Raw genomic sequence first — 19,460 nt, 5'->3', positions numbered from 1 at the left:
GGGGTGAGTGGGGCAGCCCTGGGGGGCTGGGAGAGTAGGTGGAGGGTCAGGGGGCTCATGGGAGAGCCCCCGATGTGGCATGGGGATTCTTCCCCCCCACCTGGCAGCAGCCGGTGAGTGGGGGACTTTTTTTTTAAAGAGCTGGGGCCAGGTGGGGCAGCCATGAGGAAGCCGGGGGATCAGGCAGGGGATTGGGCTTGGCAGGGGTCCCCCCATGGTCCCCTCCACTCTTTTCCAGCCCCCCCCCCAATCAGCATGGAGTCCTGGTCCAGCTCCCTAATGCAGCAAGCTGGAACTGCCTGAATTGCCACAGCTCTCTGAATCTTTTCCGAATCGATTAGGAGAGCTCTGAATATTTGGAAATTTGGTGACTAAATCAGGCTAAATCCCCTCATAATCAAATCAGCATCCGAAACTTCTCACAGCCTTACTAATTAATCGCATTTTAACTAGTGACTCAGCCACATGGTCATTCACTTAATGGCACAATAAAACAGGAAATAAGCCACAAAAGTTGTTACACTAATTTTGTATAACTGTTGGTAGTTCCCATCAGACCTTAAATTGAATGTGGCCAGCACTCCCAGCCTTGGGAGCACACTGAAGCCCTTCAAGACTCCAGTGGGGTCCCACAGGTAGGAGCACCAACCAACTGACCGTAGCTCCCAGCCAGGGGAGGCAAGCTTTCAATTTGCCTGTGCCAGAGACCAGAGTCACAATCCCAGGCTCCGCCTGCATTGGCAATGTGGCACAATAGGAATCTAATCCCTGATTCCCAGAGTCATGCTACCTACCATGCACGTATGGCATAGCAGTGGGCATGGTTATTGGGATTTTGCCTCAGATCCCAGCATGCCTTTAATTTAGCATTTGTCAGCAGCCTGTGATAACTATATGCCAACTAATAAAGCTGCTGTGGCTGGCTCCCTAGTTATAGGACTGCAATGTGTCAGAGAAGTGCAAACCTTCCTAGCGTCACTCCATACTTGTAAGATAATCAAGTGTTTCATTTATAATACTTTTTCCTCACTCAGTGCAACTGATAGTGGCTTATTTTAGTCCTTCCTTATGGGTAAGTTACTTATTGCCACCCAGTAATTATTACCAAGATTATTATGTTGTCAGGACACTTACCTATTGGTAGTAATTGTTTACTGTCACGATAACCAAACACAGTATTTATTACTTCATGTAAATGAATTGGATGCCCACCCTTATTTAACTATGGGGAACAAATGACATGCATTGGGCAAAATTACTGTAATACGGTATTTACCGTTTCATCTTATTCTAAATTGATATCAAAAGGTTTTTAATCCACATTAACTGTCTTCTCTCATGTATCCCTGCATGTTCTAAAGCATAGATTTAACAAAAGAACTGATCTGCATAATTTTCTTTCAGTAGTACTATTCCTGTTTTTATTACAGTACATTGAGCCACAAAGAATTCAGGTTTATATATCCAGTACTACCATTTTGCATGGTATTCTGTGGTAAGCATTTGGATTTTACATGTTTTGTGATGCTAAGTCTGCTGTAAAAGACTTTTTCCAACTGTTCATGATACGGTTTCCTGCCTAGGAGTAGTCTATGCATCTTTCTAATTAGCTATAAATGAAAATTAGAGTAAAAAAACAACTCTGTATGTGCAGGTGAAATGCCTCGAGTACTGAGCATTACCCCTATAACCATCACATTTTTGTGCATGTTTTCGGTAGTACAGCCTTTTAGATGTAGCTGTGTTTTTGCTCTTACTTTTCCTCTCTCTCTCTCATCCACCTAGTCCAGCCATTAAAAATGCTGGAAAACAAATGAAAACTGTGTATGTTAAGGAAAAAAAAGGGGTGAAGGTATCTTGCTCTTATGACTTTATCTCCCATACCACTCAAAGATTTCCTGTAAAAGAAAATACTACACTTACCACTTCTGCTTTTATATATTAAGTTGACCCGAAACGGTATTTTTAAATATATAAACATTAAAAAAAATAATAATAATCAAGGCTTTTCTCTAGGCCACAGAACTGGCAAAGTGATATCACAAAAGCCATGGGAGCTAAATCATTTCTTATAAAGAAAAGATTTTGAGAGGTTGAGGTGTAGCTTTTAGACAGATATACTTAAATCAATTCAAGCACCCAAGTGAACATTCTTAATTCAATTTAAACCAAACTTATTTTGTTTTAGTTTAAGTTAATTGGGAATAGACTTAATTGTACTGCCTGATTTAAGCTTAACATATTAGTACAAGGATAGGCACAGCTTAACTCCTACTTGGAGAAAAGACCCTAGCATACAACAATCTTGCTTTTTTTGTTTATAACCCACTTAACTTTAGTGAATAAAATGTAGGAAAAAGACTGTCTTATTTGATCACCTGCATATGGGACAAAAGACTTCCAAATTCAGGTCAAATTGTGTTTAAACCAGCTGGGCTTTGTTTGCAACTGATAACTTTGTAGTTTCTGGTACAGGCTTGACTTAAGGTTATTATTTCATTTACTTAGATTTACAATCTTGACGTGGCCATTCAATTTGTTTATTACTTGTGATTTAGCAAAGGTGGGAATGGGGAGGACAGTCAATATAAAGTTTCATGATCCTATAACAATAAGGTGGAAACAGCATGACCTGAAGAGAGAGACTGCAGAGCTGCAAAATATAAACAACTCCCTTGACAAATTTGCTTAAGGTCATGGGAGCAAAAAACTCCCTGTACCTACCATCTGCTTAGAAAAATAATCAGGATATCACTTTCCACTACTAGCTTTTTAGGGAAAGAAAGAAACAGGTAGGACCACCCTCTTCCATTTTCTTTTCAGTAGTAATGGCTTTACAGAAGATGCATCAGGCAGATAGAAATTACATCTTCACAAGTAAACTATTGTGCTGGCTGCTGAATGAAGACTAAAATGGTCATTTAAAATCAATAAAGGGAGGATTCCTTTTCTATGATCTTATATCACTATGTTGTTTGAAGTTGTCAGTCACTTCCCTTTCATCTCCCAGCTCCTGAAGGCAATTCATATGAAGGTACAGTAGCCCGGTTTCAGGCCTTCATGAGTGTTAGAGATGCGAGGCAATCATGCTGTCAATAATGGAGATTGTGTCACATGGTCTGGTCCTACCTGGGATACTTACAACCTAACATATAAAAGTCTTCCTATACCACTTGTACAGATTTATTCATTACCTTATTCTTATACGACTGTCCACCTCATTGACAAAAAGAAGTTCAGGCCTAGAGAACTGAAGTATTGGCTCTCACTTTACCTCGAATGCAACTGTGAATTGCAAATGATGATTAAGAAACTTAAAGTTGTTTCTCGTAATTGTATTTTAGACTAGACTCTTTAAAAAAGGTGCCCCTTCAATTTCTATTCTAAACAGTAATAACTAGAGTCAGTATATCCTTTTATGACAGTAATTAAAATGCCAAAATCTTGCTCAACTGCAACTAGCATTTTTGACAAATTTTACTATTATAAAACATGTCTGTAGACAGAATTGTTAACATTTGTCCATCATTGTAACCATATTACTAATTTCACTTCAGGATATTCTCTTAAACAAATTAAAACATGGAAAAAATCAGCAATGGCCTTTCTGGTTTTATCAAACTTACTTCCAGCCCTGTACACTGGCTTAATTCACCAGCGTGGCCCTCTTGATGTCATGATTCATATACAACGGCTCTGTTATAATTCTTCAAACCAGTCATGGGATTCTGTCTTTGTAATGATGCCATGCCACTCTACTCCTTTTTACAGGTAATAAAGTAGCAAATACAATCTATTTAAATCTCACTTCAACCAGGATTTTTTCCTGCTTTTTCCGAAAACTTAAGACATCCATGAAGGTTACTTGTTTTAATGGGAAAAAAAAATTCATACTGCTTCATTATGTTAACACTCAGAGGAGTGAACATAGTTAACTGGTGCTAGGAGTCAGGATTTTCTTCAATGATCTAATATTATCTTGACCTTTGCTAACAGAAGGCTAAGTGAGAAAATTTTTAAATATGACATGACTAAAGCAATTATTCCATAATTATTTAATACATTCTGATACATCTAAAACAAAGGGGTGGGGAAACTTACACAGTGGAGTCAATTTTGACACATGCCTTTTCTATTAAAGGGTTGATATCACACAGGAGGGCATTTTGACTGGAAAGATCCAAAATCTTCTCCTTATGGGTTACTCATATAAAGCTTTCATGTTTTGGCCTTGCCAATACTTACTCCTGTATTTTATCTTTGGTAATCTTATATGAAATACAGAAGGCTAGAAAACCATTATGGCTAGGGACAGAAATTACACATAAACCAGTATAAGTGGGAAACCAGTTCAAATCTGTAATACAACAGAAGTTCAGTGCACTTAAACTGCTTTCAAAATGTCCAAAACCAGTTTACGATAAACCTGGATGGATACAGTACTAGACGTAAATAATTTAGGTTAAATCAGTTTATTGAACTTCTGTCCCAGATCCCCTCTAGATTTAAGTTAACTTAAGAGTCCCCCAGCATCCCAGGATGCTTTGCACCTCCTCCACATCTCCCATCCCCTGTAGGGTGAACAGGCAAGCCCTTGGACCAAGCTGTCTGCTCCAGTTGGGCAGGTAGGTGTGCTCTAGTGCCCCCCCAGTTTCTGGCCTGCACCACTGCAGACGTGGCTGCATTTCTGGAATCAAAAACAATTGTCTATTCACTTGCTTGTTGGTTCAATCTACGCAGTTTAGACTAATCAGAAACTATTAAATCAATTCAGCCTTCGGCTTTTTGACTGTCTGTACTTAGCTTATGGGGTTAGCACAGAAACAGGAAATGTACCTACTGAAAATAAGGAAATTGGTAGAATTTATACAGGCTAAGATGCAGTACCATTAATAGAAATTTCTACTGTGATCATTTAAAACCATTCTCTTCACAACCATTTATTTTGATGGGGTTTTTTTCCATCCTAGCCATGTTCACTGTCCTCTGAAAATGAGATTCCTTCAGTGCCCCCCAGATCTAACTGGAAATGAGAAATACCTTGATGAAGCGGATGTATTTTATTCTAATCCACTCAGATGGTTGAAGGAGGAATTTTACAATGATACATTATTACCAAATCACCTGATTTTCTTCAGTGTGCTTGAACAAGTATGTTAACTGCAAGATATGGTCATTTAGTTCAAACTAACATACAGTTTATGCATCAGACTAAGAAACAAAAAGGAAGAGCTGTAATTACAGCTTTGAAAATAAATATCCATATCTTTTTAAAACATGATTTTAACAGATAAAATCCCCACCCACCCAAAATGCAGCACAGCTACCCTCACTGCAATCAGATGGTCCTACAGAAGGGTACCTTTTGGTATCTAGAAAACTGCAGATGCCATAAAGCTTTGTTTTGTGGTAGCAATTTTAAGAACAGTGTCCAGACAAGTTTGAGATATGTATCCATCACCTATAAAATCTTAAGTTACTTACTTTATGGACACAAAGCAATGAACAGAGCAGCCTGCAGTCAGAATGTCTTTCCCTTCCACTCTAATGCAAGGTTAATTTACTCTAGTGTTTTGTGACTAAGACATCATTGAAGACAGAGCTTCTTAGGATGTAGCAGAGTAGATAGTTATCATTCCTGAATATAGAACAGAGCTTCTACAGGTAGATAAATAGTTGATTCACAGAAAGTTAGGGACATAGTTCTGATGTACTTTAGTGTAATAATGCTGTACTGCCTGGAAACTAAGATTTTTTTTTTATTTACAGGAAATATCATCATTTCTTATTTTAAACGAGTATGAGAAAACTGCTGCTGTATTTCACACCCATGTGCCTGAAGGACGAATTGGGAGTCACATACATGTGTACAAGAGAAAAACGAAATAAAGTGCATTTGAACATTAGTTTCTTAACTGGAACCAAATGAAATCAATGAGAAAAGGGTGGCTGGTGGCTTCTGGAAATAAATAAGCAAAACTGGGAAGTCTGGCTCAAGCAATTGACAAGAGTAGCTAAGGATTATACTGAACTCAACCTGTTCAATAAAATGGAGGATGGAACTCCAGTAGTAATACTTACTCTCAGGATGTTCTGATTTTGGGGAACAAACTTCATATCTGCAACAGCAGTAACACCAGCAACTACTGTATGCCTTGTGCAATTTAAAGTAGTAAAACTAAGTTTAACTTATATAGGTCTATACGTCTATGCGAGACTTCTTGTAAATAAAGACTTTTTTACCCACAATGTTTCTTTATTTTTCTTCCACAATATGCAGATGGGCAAGAAATTTCAAGTGCATAAGTCAGCAAGCTGATTAGAATGCAGCACAGCAAATTCTTCACAAGTCAACAGGCTCTTGAACCCCCAAAAAAAGACAAGAAGCAAGTATAAGATTACAAAACACTGAGAAGCGTTACCATAATCTAGACCTACATTCTGAAGGATGAGATGAAGTTAGTACACCAAACTTCAGTGTTAATGACTTGCACATTATGGCCAGGTACAGACATTACACTGTTACTGGGATAAGTGATTAGAAACAGGTCTGTACCTGTAACAGAACAGAAGTTTGCCACTCACTGACTAATTTAAAAATGGTAGAACGTGGTCTAATATTTGATTCCCCCTAACAAAGGGTGAATGTGTGTTCTGTTTGCTACCAATCTAAACTACACCACTTAAAGAAAACCATAATTTAGAATGGTTCTGCCTTGGCCTTTTTGAACATCTGTATCTAGCCTATGCATGACTCAAATTGGAACTATACTAATGGAATGCAATTAAGCTTATTTTCATACACAAGTCATTACATGCCTAGTTTCTGTAACAGTGCACCTGCAACCAAAGCAACACTATAGAATATGCATGTTAGAAAGCTTGACTAATGCTTTTGAACAACCATGTAAATACCAAACTATTTAGAGAAAAACCTTGCATCTTGCCATTTGGTTGAAAAAAAATTTCCAGTGAGTATAGAAATCATTTGCTTGAATCTTCGTGTTTTTACCACATATAAATTACTTAATATTTTGGATCAAAAGGCAACTGCCCCAATTCTATTTCAAGATTTGCCATGTGTCTTCCATTCGCACGACCATGCTTATGCCATTTACCTTCTCTTTTATTATGCTGATGGAACTTTTGCGCTTGTTTTTCATGTCTGGAATTTTCACTTTGCATGAATGAAGGTCTTTTGGAAGGTTGACTGCAAGAAGTAAATACAATCTGGTTACTACTGTTGAAACCAGTTCCATAAGAGCAACAAGATATGCACAACTACTTTCTGTTGTTACTAGGGCAAAATGAAAGTTCAATAGCTATAAACAAAACTATAAACAAGATTTTCAAGTTCGTTGTTAAAAAAAAAAAAGTCACCATCCACCTTAAGTGGCTCTACCTAGAAACAAATCTACAGTGGCAAGGGACAGCTGGTAAGAGATCTACAAAGGTAAGAGCATTTCAAATTAGTTTGAGAAGAAAACCTATAGAACTTCCTTTATTAGTAGAAGAGGAGATAGTAATTGGCCACTACCAAACAAATGACAAATCGGTGGATATATCTCTACAATAAGGACATTTACGTAAGAAGAAAGGGTGCTACTGATCATCTTTTCTTGTTACGGCAGCTCTATCCAAATAATTTTATTGTTCTATTGGATAGACTTGTCCCATGGTAGCATACGTGCACAAAACAAAACAATGTACATCAAAAAAGAGTAAGCGCTAGCAAAAGGTAAATTAAGAAAAGTCTAACAGGCATTTCATTTTTTAAAATATTATTAGTAAACACAGTTCTTCTAGCCTAAAATAGATCCCTTTTATTTCAGACTGCAGAAAAATATGTCAGAAAATGAAGTTGTCAGATACTAAGTCAGTCTAATCCTTTCAAATGGAATAGAATGGTTAATGACATGCAATTTAATCTATGAATAAGAAAGAAATGCATCTAGATGTGCTTTGTGCACATTCCAAAACTGGGAATTATAAGCTACCCTATTAATGTTAATATATACCACCTAAGCAGTTCAAGCTGCAATTAAAAAAGTATTATAAAACCTCATACAAATAATATGATACAACTCAAAATAAATATAGCCAGACTATTCACTACAACAAACAAAGGAGGGGAAAAGTTAGCAAGAGCGGGTCTGTAAATAAACCTGAAACTTTACGTTAAACAGAGTTAAAATTTAAACTGAAGGGGCAGTTTAAAGTTAAAATTTAAAGGCAGAGGCACGCAGACAACAGATCACAGCTCTGCCTTGGATCTGGACCACGCTGTCACCACCACAAGATCCCAGACCTGACCCCAGAGCAGCTCCCCACCCTGCTAGCACTGCTGGGGTCAGTCTCCATGGAAACCGTGGCCCATGCAGTCAGAGCCCAGCTGTTCCTGGGTCTCCATGTAAACCGGCCACAGATACAAGCAGCAGCTGCTGGGAAATGGAGTCTGACCGCAGGATGGATCCACCATTTTGCCACCCCCGCTACAGAAGCAGCCAGTAGGGAGGATTAGCAGTTAACTGCCTTTTTTTTTTTTTTTTTTTAAACAGGTACTGTCAAGAGCGAAGTCAGAAGTAAAAAAAAAAAAAAATCCAACACAGCTTTTCAGCATAAGCAAATTCGCTGTTGCATTTGACACTATAAATTAAGCAGCACTACTTGAAGCAAACTATTTTCTAAAAGAATCACCACACATTAAAAACTGTAATGTGCTGTTAAATCTGTGTTATAGGTTCTGGTTGGAATAGTAAGATCTGTTCCCATGAGAAGTCTTCCTATCAATTGCAGGGTTTGGCCACCTATTATAGAAAAATAATACTAATCTCTTTAATGGTAGGCAAGGTTCTTTGAGTAGATGTGATATCTTTTATTAGACCAACTGAGTAGTGGGAAAAAATTCTTAGCAAGCTTTTGGGTGCAGTCACCCTTCAGGCATAGGGAGTATCTCCTGTTCATGTCTTCAATCTCTTTAACAGCCCTTAAAAAATTTCTTTAATTCTAGCTACAATGCAAGTAATATTACATAAACCAACCTGGGTCCAAACTGAGGTGAATTATCATAGTGGAAATAGTATCTGTAAATGTATTTATCCAAATCTTCAAACACCTCTTCATCATCATTTTGGTAATCCTTCATTTCTTCAAGATAATCCTTAACATCATTAACAAAGTCAGCGAACAGCATCTGGTCATGTATAAAGACCCCATTATGGAAAAACTTATTAATGAAATTCTCTAGTTCTCTCCAGTGATGGAAATTGTCTACTTCTTGCTGTAAATACTTTTGCATTAACCAATTAAATTCATCCACTCTAATAGGGTCCAATACCTTATTAAAGAGGCTAATGAATTCCTGATGAGCACATTCAAAAATACCAGAGCAGCCTTTTAGGACAGAGCGAGGTTTTCTGTTACACAGTGGGTCATTGAGACATTTCTGTGAATTAGTATCTTTCTCAAATGTTGTAAATTCAGTTGGTCTTTGTTTTCTTCCTTCTTTGAAATCATTTTGCATGCTGGGCCCTCTGTGGTGCATATGCTTGTAACACTCGTTAGGTTTATATTCCCGATAAACAGTTCTTGCTTTTTTGTTTGCCTCATATCTTTTATCACCAGACTTCTTCTCCTTTTCATCAAAGATATTTTTGGTGGTATCCTTGAAGTGTCTGAATGTAGACTTCACAGAATCAGAGAATTTTTTCAGGTTTTCTTTCACTGCTTCTTTAGCCTGTTTAATCTTTTCTTTATGGTGTCTTACAAACTCCTTTGTGGAATTTTTCATCGCATCAAAAGTTTCTTTAACAGAGCCAAAAAATGTTTCTTTTGACTTCTTCTTTGTTTTACTTGTTCCTTTTCCACTTTGCTTTTGTCCCTTTTCATCAACTTCCTGTTTTACATTTTGGTCCTTCATTTCAACATACAGCTTCTCCCACAAATCAGAACGTTGTTGTTCAAAACTTAGCTTCTTTTCCAGTTCTGCTAGTCTTCCCTGCAACATTTCTATTTCCTGAGTTTCTCTCAACATACTGTCTGTGTCCATATCACTGGGTGTCTGACGGGAACTTAATTGCTCTAGTTCTTCTTTGAGAGCTTCTGTTATTTGGCGTTCTTTGTCAAGTTCTCTCCTTAGCATTTGTGCTTCTGCGAAAAGTATCTCTTTTTGCCTAAGGAAGTTGTTATTCTTTTGCTTTTCCTCTTCTAAATGTTCCTTCAGTTTCTGATTTTCCATAACAATTGAGTCTGTGCTAGTACCTTTATCTTCTAAGTTCCTAATTTGTTGTCTCAGCTTCCTTAACTCTTCTTGCAGTGAGGCCAAAGCTTTCTCTTCATTCTCAAGAGATTCCCTTAAGTGCTGATTTTCTGTAGCAAGACTTCTTTTCTGAAATTCAAATGATTTCTTTTCCACTTCAGTAGATATTAGGCATGTTGCAAGGTCCTCTTTTAATGACTAATAAAACCAAAAACAAAGCAAACAGGTTTAATTAGGCCTAACACTTTTATATCCTGAGAAACTATTAAACTAAATCCACCTTTATAAAATCATTTAAAAAAGCACAAACTCAGCTTCAACTACAGCATAAAAGTTTATAACCTTCATCCTTGTAGTAACCTTACATACACACACACACACACAAATATATATTCTAATAAGTTACACACCCACCTTAAAATAGTTTCTATTTGATCATATTTTCCTAGTTTATTTGAACAGGATGTCAAGGGAAACAGCAAGAGGTCAATAGCTGTGTTAGTCTAAAGTCAAACAGAAGGCAAAGTAGATTTGCACCTTTATGCACTAACTAAAATCAGAAGATGCATCTCTGATTCAGTTAGTGTCAAAAGCCTTACTGAAGTCCAAATGTATCACTTACACCAGAGGTGCTCAACCTCTCCATACGGCAGATTGGATGATTGGCGTGAGACTTTTCCACAGACTGGATCAGACCCCAGTACTACCAGACTGGGGCCCAGTGCCACCTCCCTGGAGTACACACCACCAGATCAGGGCTCCACACTGCCTCTCAGGCCAGACTACCTCCCTGAGGTCCATACTACCCACACTGCTTCCCCTGGTTGTGCGCCACTGATCTGAGACTCCAAGCCACCCATGCCACTTTCCTGGAGCTCCTTGTCACCCACACTACCTCCCTGGGCCTCTATACCTCCCTTCTCAGCTTCTCACTGTCCACACCACCACCCTGGGGCTCCATGCTGCTTCCCTTAGCTCTATGCCACCTCCCTATGGCTCCGCACCACCTCCCTCAGCTCTGTGCAGCCTCTATGGGGCCTCACACCTTCAGATCTGGACCGTACAGGTTTCCCTCAATTTACGTAGGTTCTTTATATGTGAATTCACCCTTATGCGATGAGCATACTTAGACCCATGATTTGTTATATGTGAGGTAAATTCGCTCTTATACAATCAGCATAGATGCCAACCCCCTCCCCCCACCCAAGCAGGTAAGTATGTGGGGGGAAGGGAAAGGGCAGTGGCCCCATTCACCCCAGCCTCAGCTGCAGCAGCCCCAGGAGTGGCCAGTGCCAGCACCCGGCAGCCGCTGGGCCGCACCATGCTCTGCCTGTCCCCCCACACCTGGGCTCACTCCAGTTCCCGGGCTGTAGTGTGCCGTGGTGCTGGCAGTTGGTGTTAGCTGCTCCCAGGGCTGTTCCAGCATGGGCTGGGGTGAGTGTAGACAAGTGGAGCCCCAGGCAGTGTGGGATGCAGCACTCAGCCCAGCTGCAGCGGCCCTGGGAGCAGCTGACACCAGCTGCCTGCACGAGAGCATGGCGCAGCCCAGGATCAGAGGTGAGTGGGGATAGGCGAAGCACGGTGCAGCCCAGCGGCTTCAGGCAGCTGGCACTGGCCACTCCCGAGGCTGCTGCAGCCGGGGCTGGGGTGAGTGCCATTCTGTTCTATTTTGCTGCCTTGTGCAGCTCTGGGAGCAGCACCCCTTTCCCCACTCCTTCCCTAGTCCCAGCCTCACTCCCTCACTGCCATGGGAACCTATCCCTATTTGTTACATTGTAAAGTGGGTTCATTTTATGCAAATTCGATTTATGCGCCATTCTCCAGGAGCACGTGTACAGCATAAAATCGAGGGAAACCTGTACTGCCACTACTTGGTCCTGTGCTGCAGAATTGTGTCCCACACCACCTCCAGCTGGCCCCTATGTGCTCAGATTGAGCCCTGGGCCACATCCACATACTGATCTAACATACTCTCCCCACCGGAAGGTCTCCCCAAGGCTTCAGAAATTTGGCAACGGGGGGGGGGTGGCAATTGCTGGCACTCCTCCTCCGCTGCTGTCAAATTTTCAGACCAGTGGGGATACCTGCAAGCTGCATGTCATGGTTCTGTGGGCTGGATCTGGTGCATGGGCTGTGGCTTGAGCACCCCAACATACCATTTATACCCTTAATTTTCATCAAATCTGCTAACCTGAGACTGGCCAAGCTTCAGAAGGTGAAAACAATAATTTGTTTCAGGCAACTAAGACAAATAATATCTTCTCCATCAATTCTTGATCAGTGATCCAGTGCACTAGACATGTACAATGAGAGTATAGTCTTCACTGAATCATATTTAAAAAGCGCACATACCCCTACTTTGTGGTCTCCTTTTACTTCTTGCTGTTGTTGGCATTGATACAAGTCATCCTTCATTCCATTCAGCTCATCTTCATGAGTCTTTTCCACTAACTGCTGACGTTTTTGGATCTGAATTGTACCTAGAGAAACAAAAATTGTTTACTTTGTTGTTGACTCAGCATTTAGAAATGAAAGGCACTTACCTAGATGATTCTCACTCTCTGCAATGTAGAAACACTCTTAAATTGTGTATTTCTATTTGGCATACTGACTAATGTTGTGTTCAGTCTATTTTTATAATCATTATAGTCTTCTAATTATTATATAAGGATGCTGTTGCTTGCAACAGCTGGCAATGTCATAAAAGCCAGCAGAAATTGCATTTTGTGCTGGTTTGATAAAAGCAAAAACATATTTTTGCATGCCAAGTCACAAGGATTAGAATTAACTGGAAAATACCAATATTTAAGTATAACCAAACAAAAGTTATGCAGGCAAGTAAACATGTAAATTTAACTTGTTTCTTAATAGAATGCAAAACAGCCATGCTAAACGGGAGTGGCATAATTTCAGACTGCAGCTTGTAGAAGTATGGTTTCCCATTCTTTAATATTATAGTTAAGAAGTATCTAGACATTCGCATGCTAATTTCCTGTCTAAGCAAACATACAATTCTTACATAAAATTAATAGCTGCTGCAAAGACAAATGGTATTTTCACATAGGATCTGATCTTGCAATCCTTATTTCGTATTCACAAAGGTAAAGACTCCAAAGTTAGGTTGGTGTTAAATAGCCATGTTCATATTGTTTAGATATCAGACACATGTTTTATAATCAACATCTTTTCTCTACTAGCTACAAATTCACTATTTCCTAAAAATATTTTCTTAGTAATACTTGCTCCCCAAAAGCAATATTAGTTTTCTTGTATTGGATCCACTGTTCTGAATAGAAATAATAATTCATGGGTACTTCTATCCAATACAGTGGAACCTGTAAATAAATGAAGATTCATCCTGCTGTCATAGTTTATAATTAACTGAGGAAAAAAGCACCACTGTGTTAATTTTTGTGACAGATCTCTTTAACATCTTATCATTTCCTAAACCAGATGTCAAACATGGACTGCAGGCTGGATCCAACCCAAAGAACCATTTCATGTGGCCTGTCAGTAGTCCAATGGACTACCAAAGCTGGGAGGTAAGGCCTGCCACAGAATTTGGGGTCCCTAGACCCAGATGGACATGGTAATCAGCACAGCCCTCCAGCTCTGTGCTGCTGCCCAAATGCACTCTGCCGCACAGCCCCACTTGGGGACAAACAATCCCCAACAGGCTTGGTGGTGCCAATTTGACTAGCACCACAACTGAAAGGTACCTAGGGGTAATAATAGACCATAGTATGTACGTGAGCTGTCAGTGCAATGCTGTAGCCAGAAGGGCAAACAATACCCTGGCATGCATCAACTGATGCATCTCAAGTAAAACCAAGGAAGTGATTCTTCTGCTTTATTCAGCAGTGGTGAGACCGCAGCTGGAGTACTGTGTCCAGTTCTGGGCCCTGCACTTCAACAAGGATGCAGAAAAGCTTGAGAGAGTCCAGAAAAGGGCCACCCGCATGATCAGAGACTTGCAAGGTAAGCCATATGAGGAAAAGCCGAGGAACTTGGGCCTCTTCAGCTTAAAAAAGAGAAGGCTGAGAGGGGACTTGATAGCAGCTTACTGCTACATCAGGGGAATACATCAATGGCTCGGTGAACAACTGTTCACAGAGGCACCCTTGAGGAAAACCAGGAGTAATGGCCACAAACTCCCGGAAGACCATTTTAGGCTTAAGTCTAGGAAAAACTTCACAGTCAGGGTGTCCATACAGTGGAATAAACTCCCTCCAGAGGCAATGCAATCACCTACCCTGGAAATCTTCAAGAGGAGACTGGACGGTCACCTTTCCTGCCTACTGCAGGCTGGACCTGATGATCTTGCAAGGTCCCTTCCAGCCCCTAACAATCTATGAATCTATGCCTCCAGACCCACACTGCTATCCAGACACAGACCTGTGCCATCACATGCCCCTGCCCCACACTGCAGCATGTCCCAAGCTTCACGCTGCTACCTAGTGAGAGCCCTGTGCTGTCATGCCCACGGCTCCACACAGCTGCTCAACCAGAGCACCACACCACCCCATGCCCCTGGCTCCATATTGCTGTTTGGCCACAGCCCCGTGCTACCTCCCAGCCAAAGCCCCATGCCATCACACAACCTCAGCTCCACAATGGTGCCCTGCCAGAGCCCCACACCACCACATGCCCCAGCTCCATGCTGCTGCCCTTCAGCTGGTAATTAGTAGTAGGGAAAATAGTAAAAGATGCTCAAGAAGGAGGTGCCATCAATTGTGGCCATGGTTTACACATGCCCCCTCCCCCACCCTATAACAGGCATGCCCCACACTTTGGGAAACACTAACAGCTCCTACTTTAGAAGCCTTTTTAAGCTCTGCTAATAAACTCAGCTCCAAAAGAAAAGGAATGCTATTTCTGGGCCTCAGCTATCTCACAATCCTTTAGGCACAGTCCTTAGTCATGGCCAAGTTGAGGCTTTTGTCTCTATATTCTAGCTTTCCTAAGTTGCTTGCTGCTCTCTGCAGTCTTACAGTTATACACTATCTATGAGGAAGGGAGACAAAGACAAGCAGTTCATACAGCCCTATTTCTCTCTCATTTCTTTCTCAAGCCATAACTCTCAAGGCTCCCTACCTAGAGTCTCCTGAATGTTTAACCTGAATAAAGAGGTAGCTATCTGATTAACATCTAGCTAACCTGTCTACAGCTTTTTCTTTAAAGAAGCCATGTCACAGATGAGGGAGCAGTCTGGCCCCAATCCCATGATTCGTTAGGGCAATGGTTCTCTACCCACAGCCTGCAGTCAGCCTAATCAGCACACTGCTGTGGCCCACCTGACACCCTTTTAAAACATCTTTAACTGGATACACATGAATATGCAGCTCACATAACACACTGAGAGCTGCAAGTGTGGCCTACTATGGCAAACAGGTTGAGAACCACTGCCATAGAGGAAACCCTATGAGACAAAACCAGTCACTTTAGAGAGCTATAACCATGAAGCAATGACCATTTCACAGCAGCCCTCAAACTAGAATTCACTAGACATTAGAAGCATCTTATAAAATATCTGAATGGAGTGCAACACCAAAGTCCTAGAAAATAAAAAAAACACAATTCATTTCCCAAGGAAAAGAAAGCTTGCAGATTTTTCACAGCTGCCTGGCTACTCTGTGGAGGTAGGAAAATTAGAGAAATCTTAGCTCACATAACCACTCCTTTTTTTTTTTACTTAGAAAAATATTAACTAGATTTTTTTCCTCCAGTCTAACAAAGACATTTTTTCTTTCTTTTATCTAAATTAGTGTATCACAGCCCTTATGAAAATATGATTTTTATAAATTAATAATATGAGGTTTTCATCCATATATTTTAAAGTACTTTATAATGAAGTACTTTAAAGCTAAATCCCATTTTCTAGATGAGGAAACAAAAGAAAAAAGTGACCTGAACAAGCTGTCACAGTAAAATGTTATCGGAGGAATGGAACCATTCATTGGTCCACACTGCTTTTACCTGAACAATATGCATAATCAATCTGTTTTCCTATGCAAATAATGGATGCAAACACATGCAAGCACTGCATAAAAATATATTCCAGAACTGATTTGTACACTCTTGATCATGCTAGCAACTATTAAGCCTCAATAACAAAACAATATATATATGTTAAAAGTTAATCTGATTGCAAGCACAACATTTTACACATGACATTCAGCAATTCTTACCTTCAGGTTTACCTGAGAACAACAAATTACATTCAAGGGTAAATTCAATTTAAAAGTTATATACTATACATATTTAAACTTGCAGTAGTCTAATAAAACTCAATTTAAAAATGATTATATTCCCATTTTGGAACTGTTATTTTAATCCAGGCAAAATTACAATACAGTCTGCATTGCTCTTTGTATTATAAATATTAAGTAATATAACATTACAATGCCCATTGTGGCAAATAGAGATGGAGGAAGACTGTTGGGCCCTTGACTTAGCAATTTTGAGAAAACTTAGTTCCAGTAACTAGAGTTCCTCAAGACACAGTGTCCACATATACATTCTCAACTAGTAAACACATCTCACCACAAGCTGACCAGGAACTTTTCTTGCCATAGCTTTATGCACAGAACGTGCCCCGGCCCCACAACGACCCAGGAAGCCAAATGGCCATGCACACTTCAGGCTCCTCAGTTTCCTCTCAGCTGCAGAGGCCTAACTGCATCCAGCTCCAAGAATGAGGAGAAGAGGGTGGGATATAAATGGGTAAGTAGACACTACATCTTGAAGATCTCTAATTACTTATATATTCCCTTTCTTCACTTGGTTATGAAGTCTCATACTTTGGCTAGTAAGGTGAAAGTTGGAACCACCTGCCAGAGCCCAGCACCAGAGAACAGCCTCTAGAGTAAGGATTCTGCCAAAAGCAGTGCCAGGCTTTTTGGCAGATAGTCCTGGAGAAATTTCAGTGTTGGAGCCTGAAGAACCAAGATTTGATAAAGAAATCATCAATTGTTCAAGGAGGAGAACATGTAGTTTGGCTTTCCTCTATTTCTGGATCTGGCTTTGGAAGGAGCAGCTGGTGGTGCATTTAACCCATGCCGTATGACCACCTGATACCTGCATCAATCCACTGCAAGAGGGTCCATTTTTGAACCTCAGTGATCAAGAAACTGACACAGTAAATCCACATACAGTCCTAAATAAGAAAAAAGAAAAGCATCCAGGAATTAAAGAAAACATGAATAAGATAAGATTTGGAAGCTGCCTTATGACACTGAAGAAAAATGGAGGTGGGGGAAACTAGTAAGGAACATAACTAACATCCTCACAGAAATGGAGAGGAGAGCAACAAAAACAAAATCCAGGTGAACAAAAAGGTAAGGAAATATAAATTAAATAAAAGGAAGTTATTGAAGAAAAGTGGATATAACTGATGCCCAAGAGAAATTGTGGCCTGAACAGTTTCATCCAGGCAGCTTTGTGGAACTAAGGAGCAGGAAGTGCTCACTCCCCATTATCCCCATTAGCCAGGAATGGTGGTAGGGCCAAGGGAATACTCCATAGCAGGGGTGGTCAATTATTTGGGCCAGAGGGCCTCTTATGGAGTTTGGGTGAGCTGTTGTGTGTTGGGACAGCAATGCCCCACTCCCCCCTGCAACAGTTCACCAAAACTCCCTAGGCCTAGGGGGCCCTGCGGCCCCCAAAATTCCCACCCACGGACAAAAATAACAAAGGTTAGGGGACCCTAACCTTTGTCCCCCCACTTCTCCCTGCACTCCCTCCCTAGCCCTGACGTGAGTCCAGCTGGTGTAGCTCCTACCCAACCTGGCCATGTACCAGGGATTCGGGTGGGGGACAGAGCACAAGGAGAAGGTGGGAAACTGGCCTCGCTGGGCCCGGATAACCTGCTGCTCCCAATCCCCCTGTACCTGCACCCCCTGTCCCAAGTACCTGGCATGCAGCCAGGTTGGGCAGGAGCTGAACCAGCTGTATCCATGTGGCCCAAGGTGGCATGTGGGAATACAGTGTAGGACTGGCCCAGCTGCATGCCAAGAACTCGGGGCAGGGAAAGGGGTGCAGGGAGCTTAGAGTTATCTGGACCTGGTCAAACTGGTGCCACGCTGTGTTCCTGCACACCACTTGGAGCCATGTGGGTGCACCTGGTGTCGCCTGAAGCCATGTGGGAATACAGTGTGGCACCAGTGCCTGCACCCACATGGCTCAAAGTGCCTGCACCCCTACCATGCCCCAGCCCAGCAGAGCCCGAATAACCTGCAGGTTCTGGCTCTCTTCCCTACCCCCCACCTCGCCCGCCCAGAGGGAGAACCTTACCTGAGCTTTGACTTGCCGGGCACAGGGTTGGAGCAGCATGCAGATAGACTCTGAGCAGAAGCCTGGCTAGGAGCTCAGCATCCCCTGCCTTGGAGCTTACACTGGGGATTAGGGGGCAGAACAGTATGGATTAGCTGGGGAGGGGAGGGGCTACTGCTGTTGCAGCTCACTGTCATGGGGAAGGGAGAAGGGAGAAGGGAAAGAGCCAAAGAAAGCTAGGGAAGCCATGGACTGGATACAGTTTTCCTTCAGAGGAGCAAGTACAGGCCATGTAAAATCGTTTGGTGGGCCAGATCTGGCCTGCAGGCCGTATTTTGTAAAACTATGTTTCATGTCGGTTTCGGATTCAGCGTTTCAGAGGGACAGTGATTCATTTTGATGTTTTGAATCACTGTCCTGTTTCAATTTGGCCAAATCTCTTTTGGAGTTTCGACGCTGTTTTGGTGTTTCGGCCATAGGTTATAATGGGGAATCACTAAAATACCTTTAACTTTGTCAATTCTTGCCTGATTCAGATGAAAATTGCAAGGATGGTAGCCCCGTCTGCGGGCATGAAGCCTGCCAAGTTTCAAGAAGACAAGTGCAGGTTTTTTTGTGACACTGCAACTCAAACTCTTCAAAGCAAAAAAAATATCATTTCGCAGCTGCGGCAGTAGGCTGTCATCCTGCACGCAGCGGGACAGCGCCCCCCGGAAAGAGTCTGGCACAGACCCACAGCCCTTCCAGGGGCCGCAGGCTGCCGGATCTGCATGCGAGATGACAGCATGCTGCCGCTGCAGACTGGAACCAGCACCAGCACTGAGTTCTTCCAGGCAGGCTGGAGCTAGCGGCAGCACTGCAATCTTCCCAGCACTCGGCTCAGGCTGCACTGAGTGACTGCCTGCTCAAACCCTGCGTACAAATCCGGGGG

General features: G+C 41.5%; 2 protein-coding genes across 6 annotated transcripts in view; one reads left to right on the top strand and one right to left on the bottom strand.

The window, feature by feature from the left end:
* The window catches only part of PIGB (phosphatidylinositol glycan anchor biosynthesis class B), a 15,637-nt gene extending 9,388 nt beyond the window's left edge, over positions 1-6,249 (top strand). The window contains exons 9-12 of the mRNA XM_019533534.1: positions 1,431-1,495; positions 3,558-3,771; positions 4,971-5,151; positions 5,770-6,249. Coding sequence (XP_019389079.1) covers positions 1,431-1,495; positions 3,558-3,771; positions 4,971-5,151; positions 5,770-5,889 — 580 coding nt within the window. The 3' untranslated portion in view covers positions 5,890-6,249. The remainder of the gene's footprint in view (positions 1-1,430; positions 1,496-3,557; positions 3,772-4,970; positions 5,152-5,769) is intronic.
* The window catches only part of CCPG1 (cell cycle progression 1), a 44,057-nt gene continuing 30,832 nt past the window's right edge, over positions 6,236-19,460 (bottom strand). For 4 of the 5 annotated variants that reach the window (XM_019533529.1, XM_019533533.1, XM_019533530.1 and 1 more), the window contains 3 exons: positions 12,611-12,738; positions 9,042-10,456; positions 6,236-7,210 (listed from right to left, as the gene is read on the bottom strand). In XM_019533529.1, coding sequence (XP_019389074.1) covers positions 7,027-7,210; positions 9,042-10,456; positions 12,611-12,738 — 1,727 coding nt within the window. In that variant the 3' untranslated portion in view covers positions 6,236-7,026. The remainder of the gene's footprint in view (positions 7,211-9,041; positions 10,457-12,610; positions 12,739-19,460) is intronic. The other variant, XM_019533532.1, reaches the window with a different exon arrangement.

Source organism: Crocodylus porosus, unplaced genomic scaffold (genome assembly GCF_001723895.1).
Source record: "Crocodylus porosus isolate Cpor-Errol unplaced genomic scaffold, CroPor_comp1, whole genome shotgun sequence".
Classification (NCBI taxonomy): domain Eukaryota; kingdom Metazoa; phylum Chordata; order Crocodylia; family Crocodylidae; genus Crocodylus; species Crocodylus porosus.
Note: the sequence above shows the minus strand (reverse complement) of the source record. Positions and strands in the feature narration are given on the sequence as shown.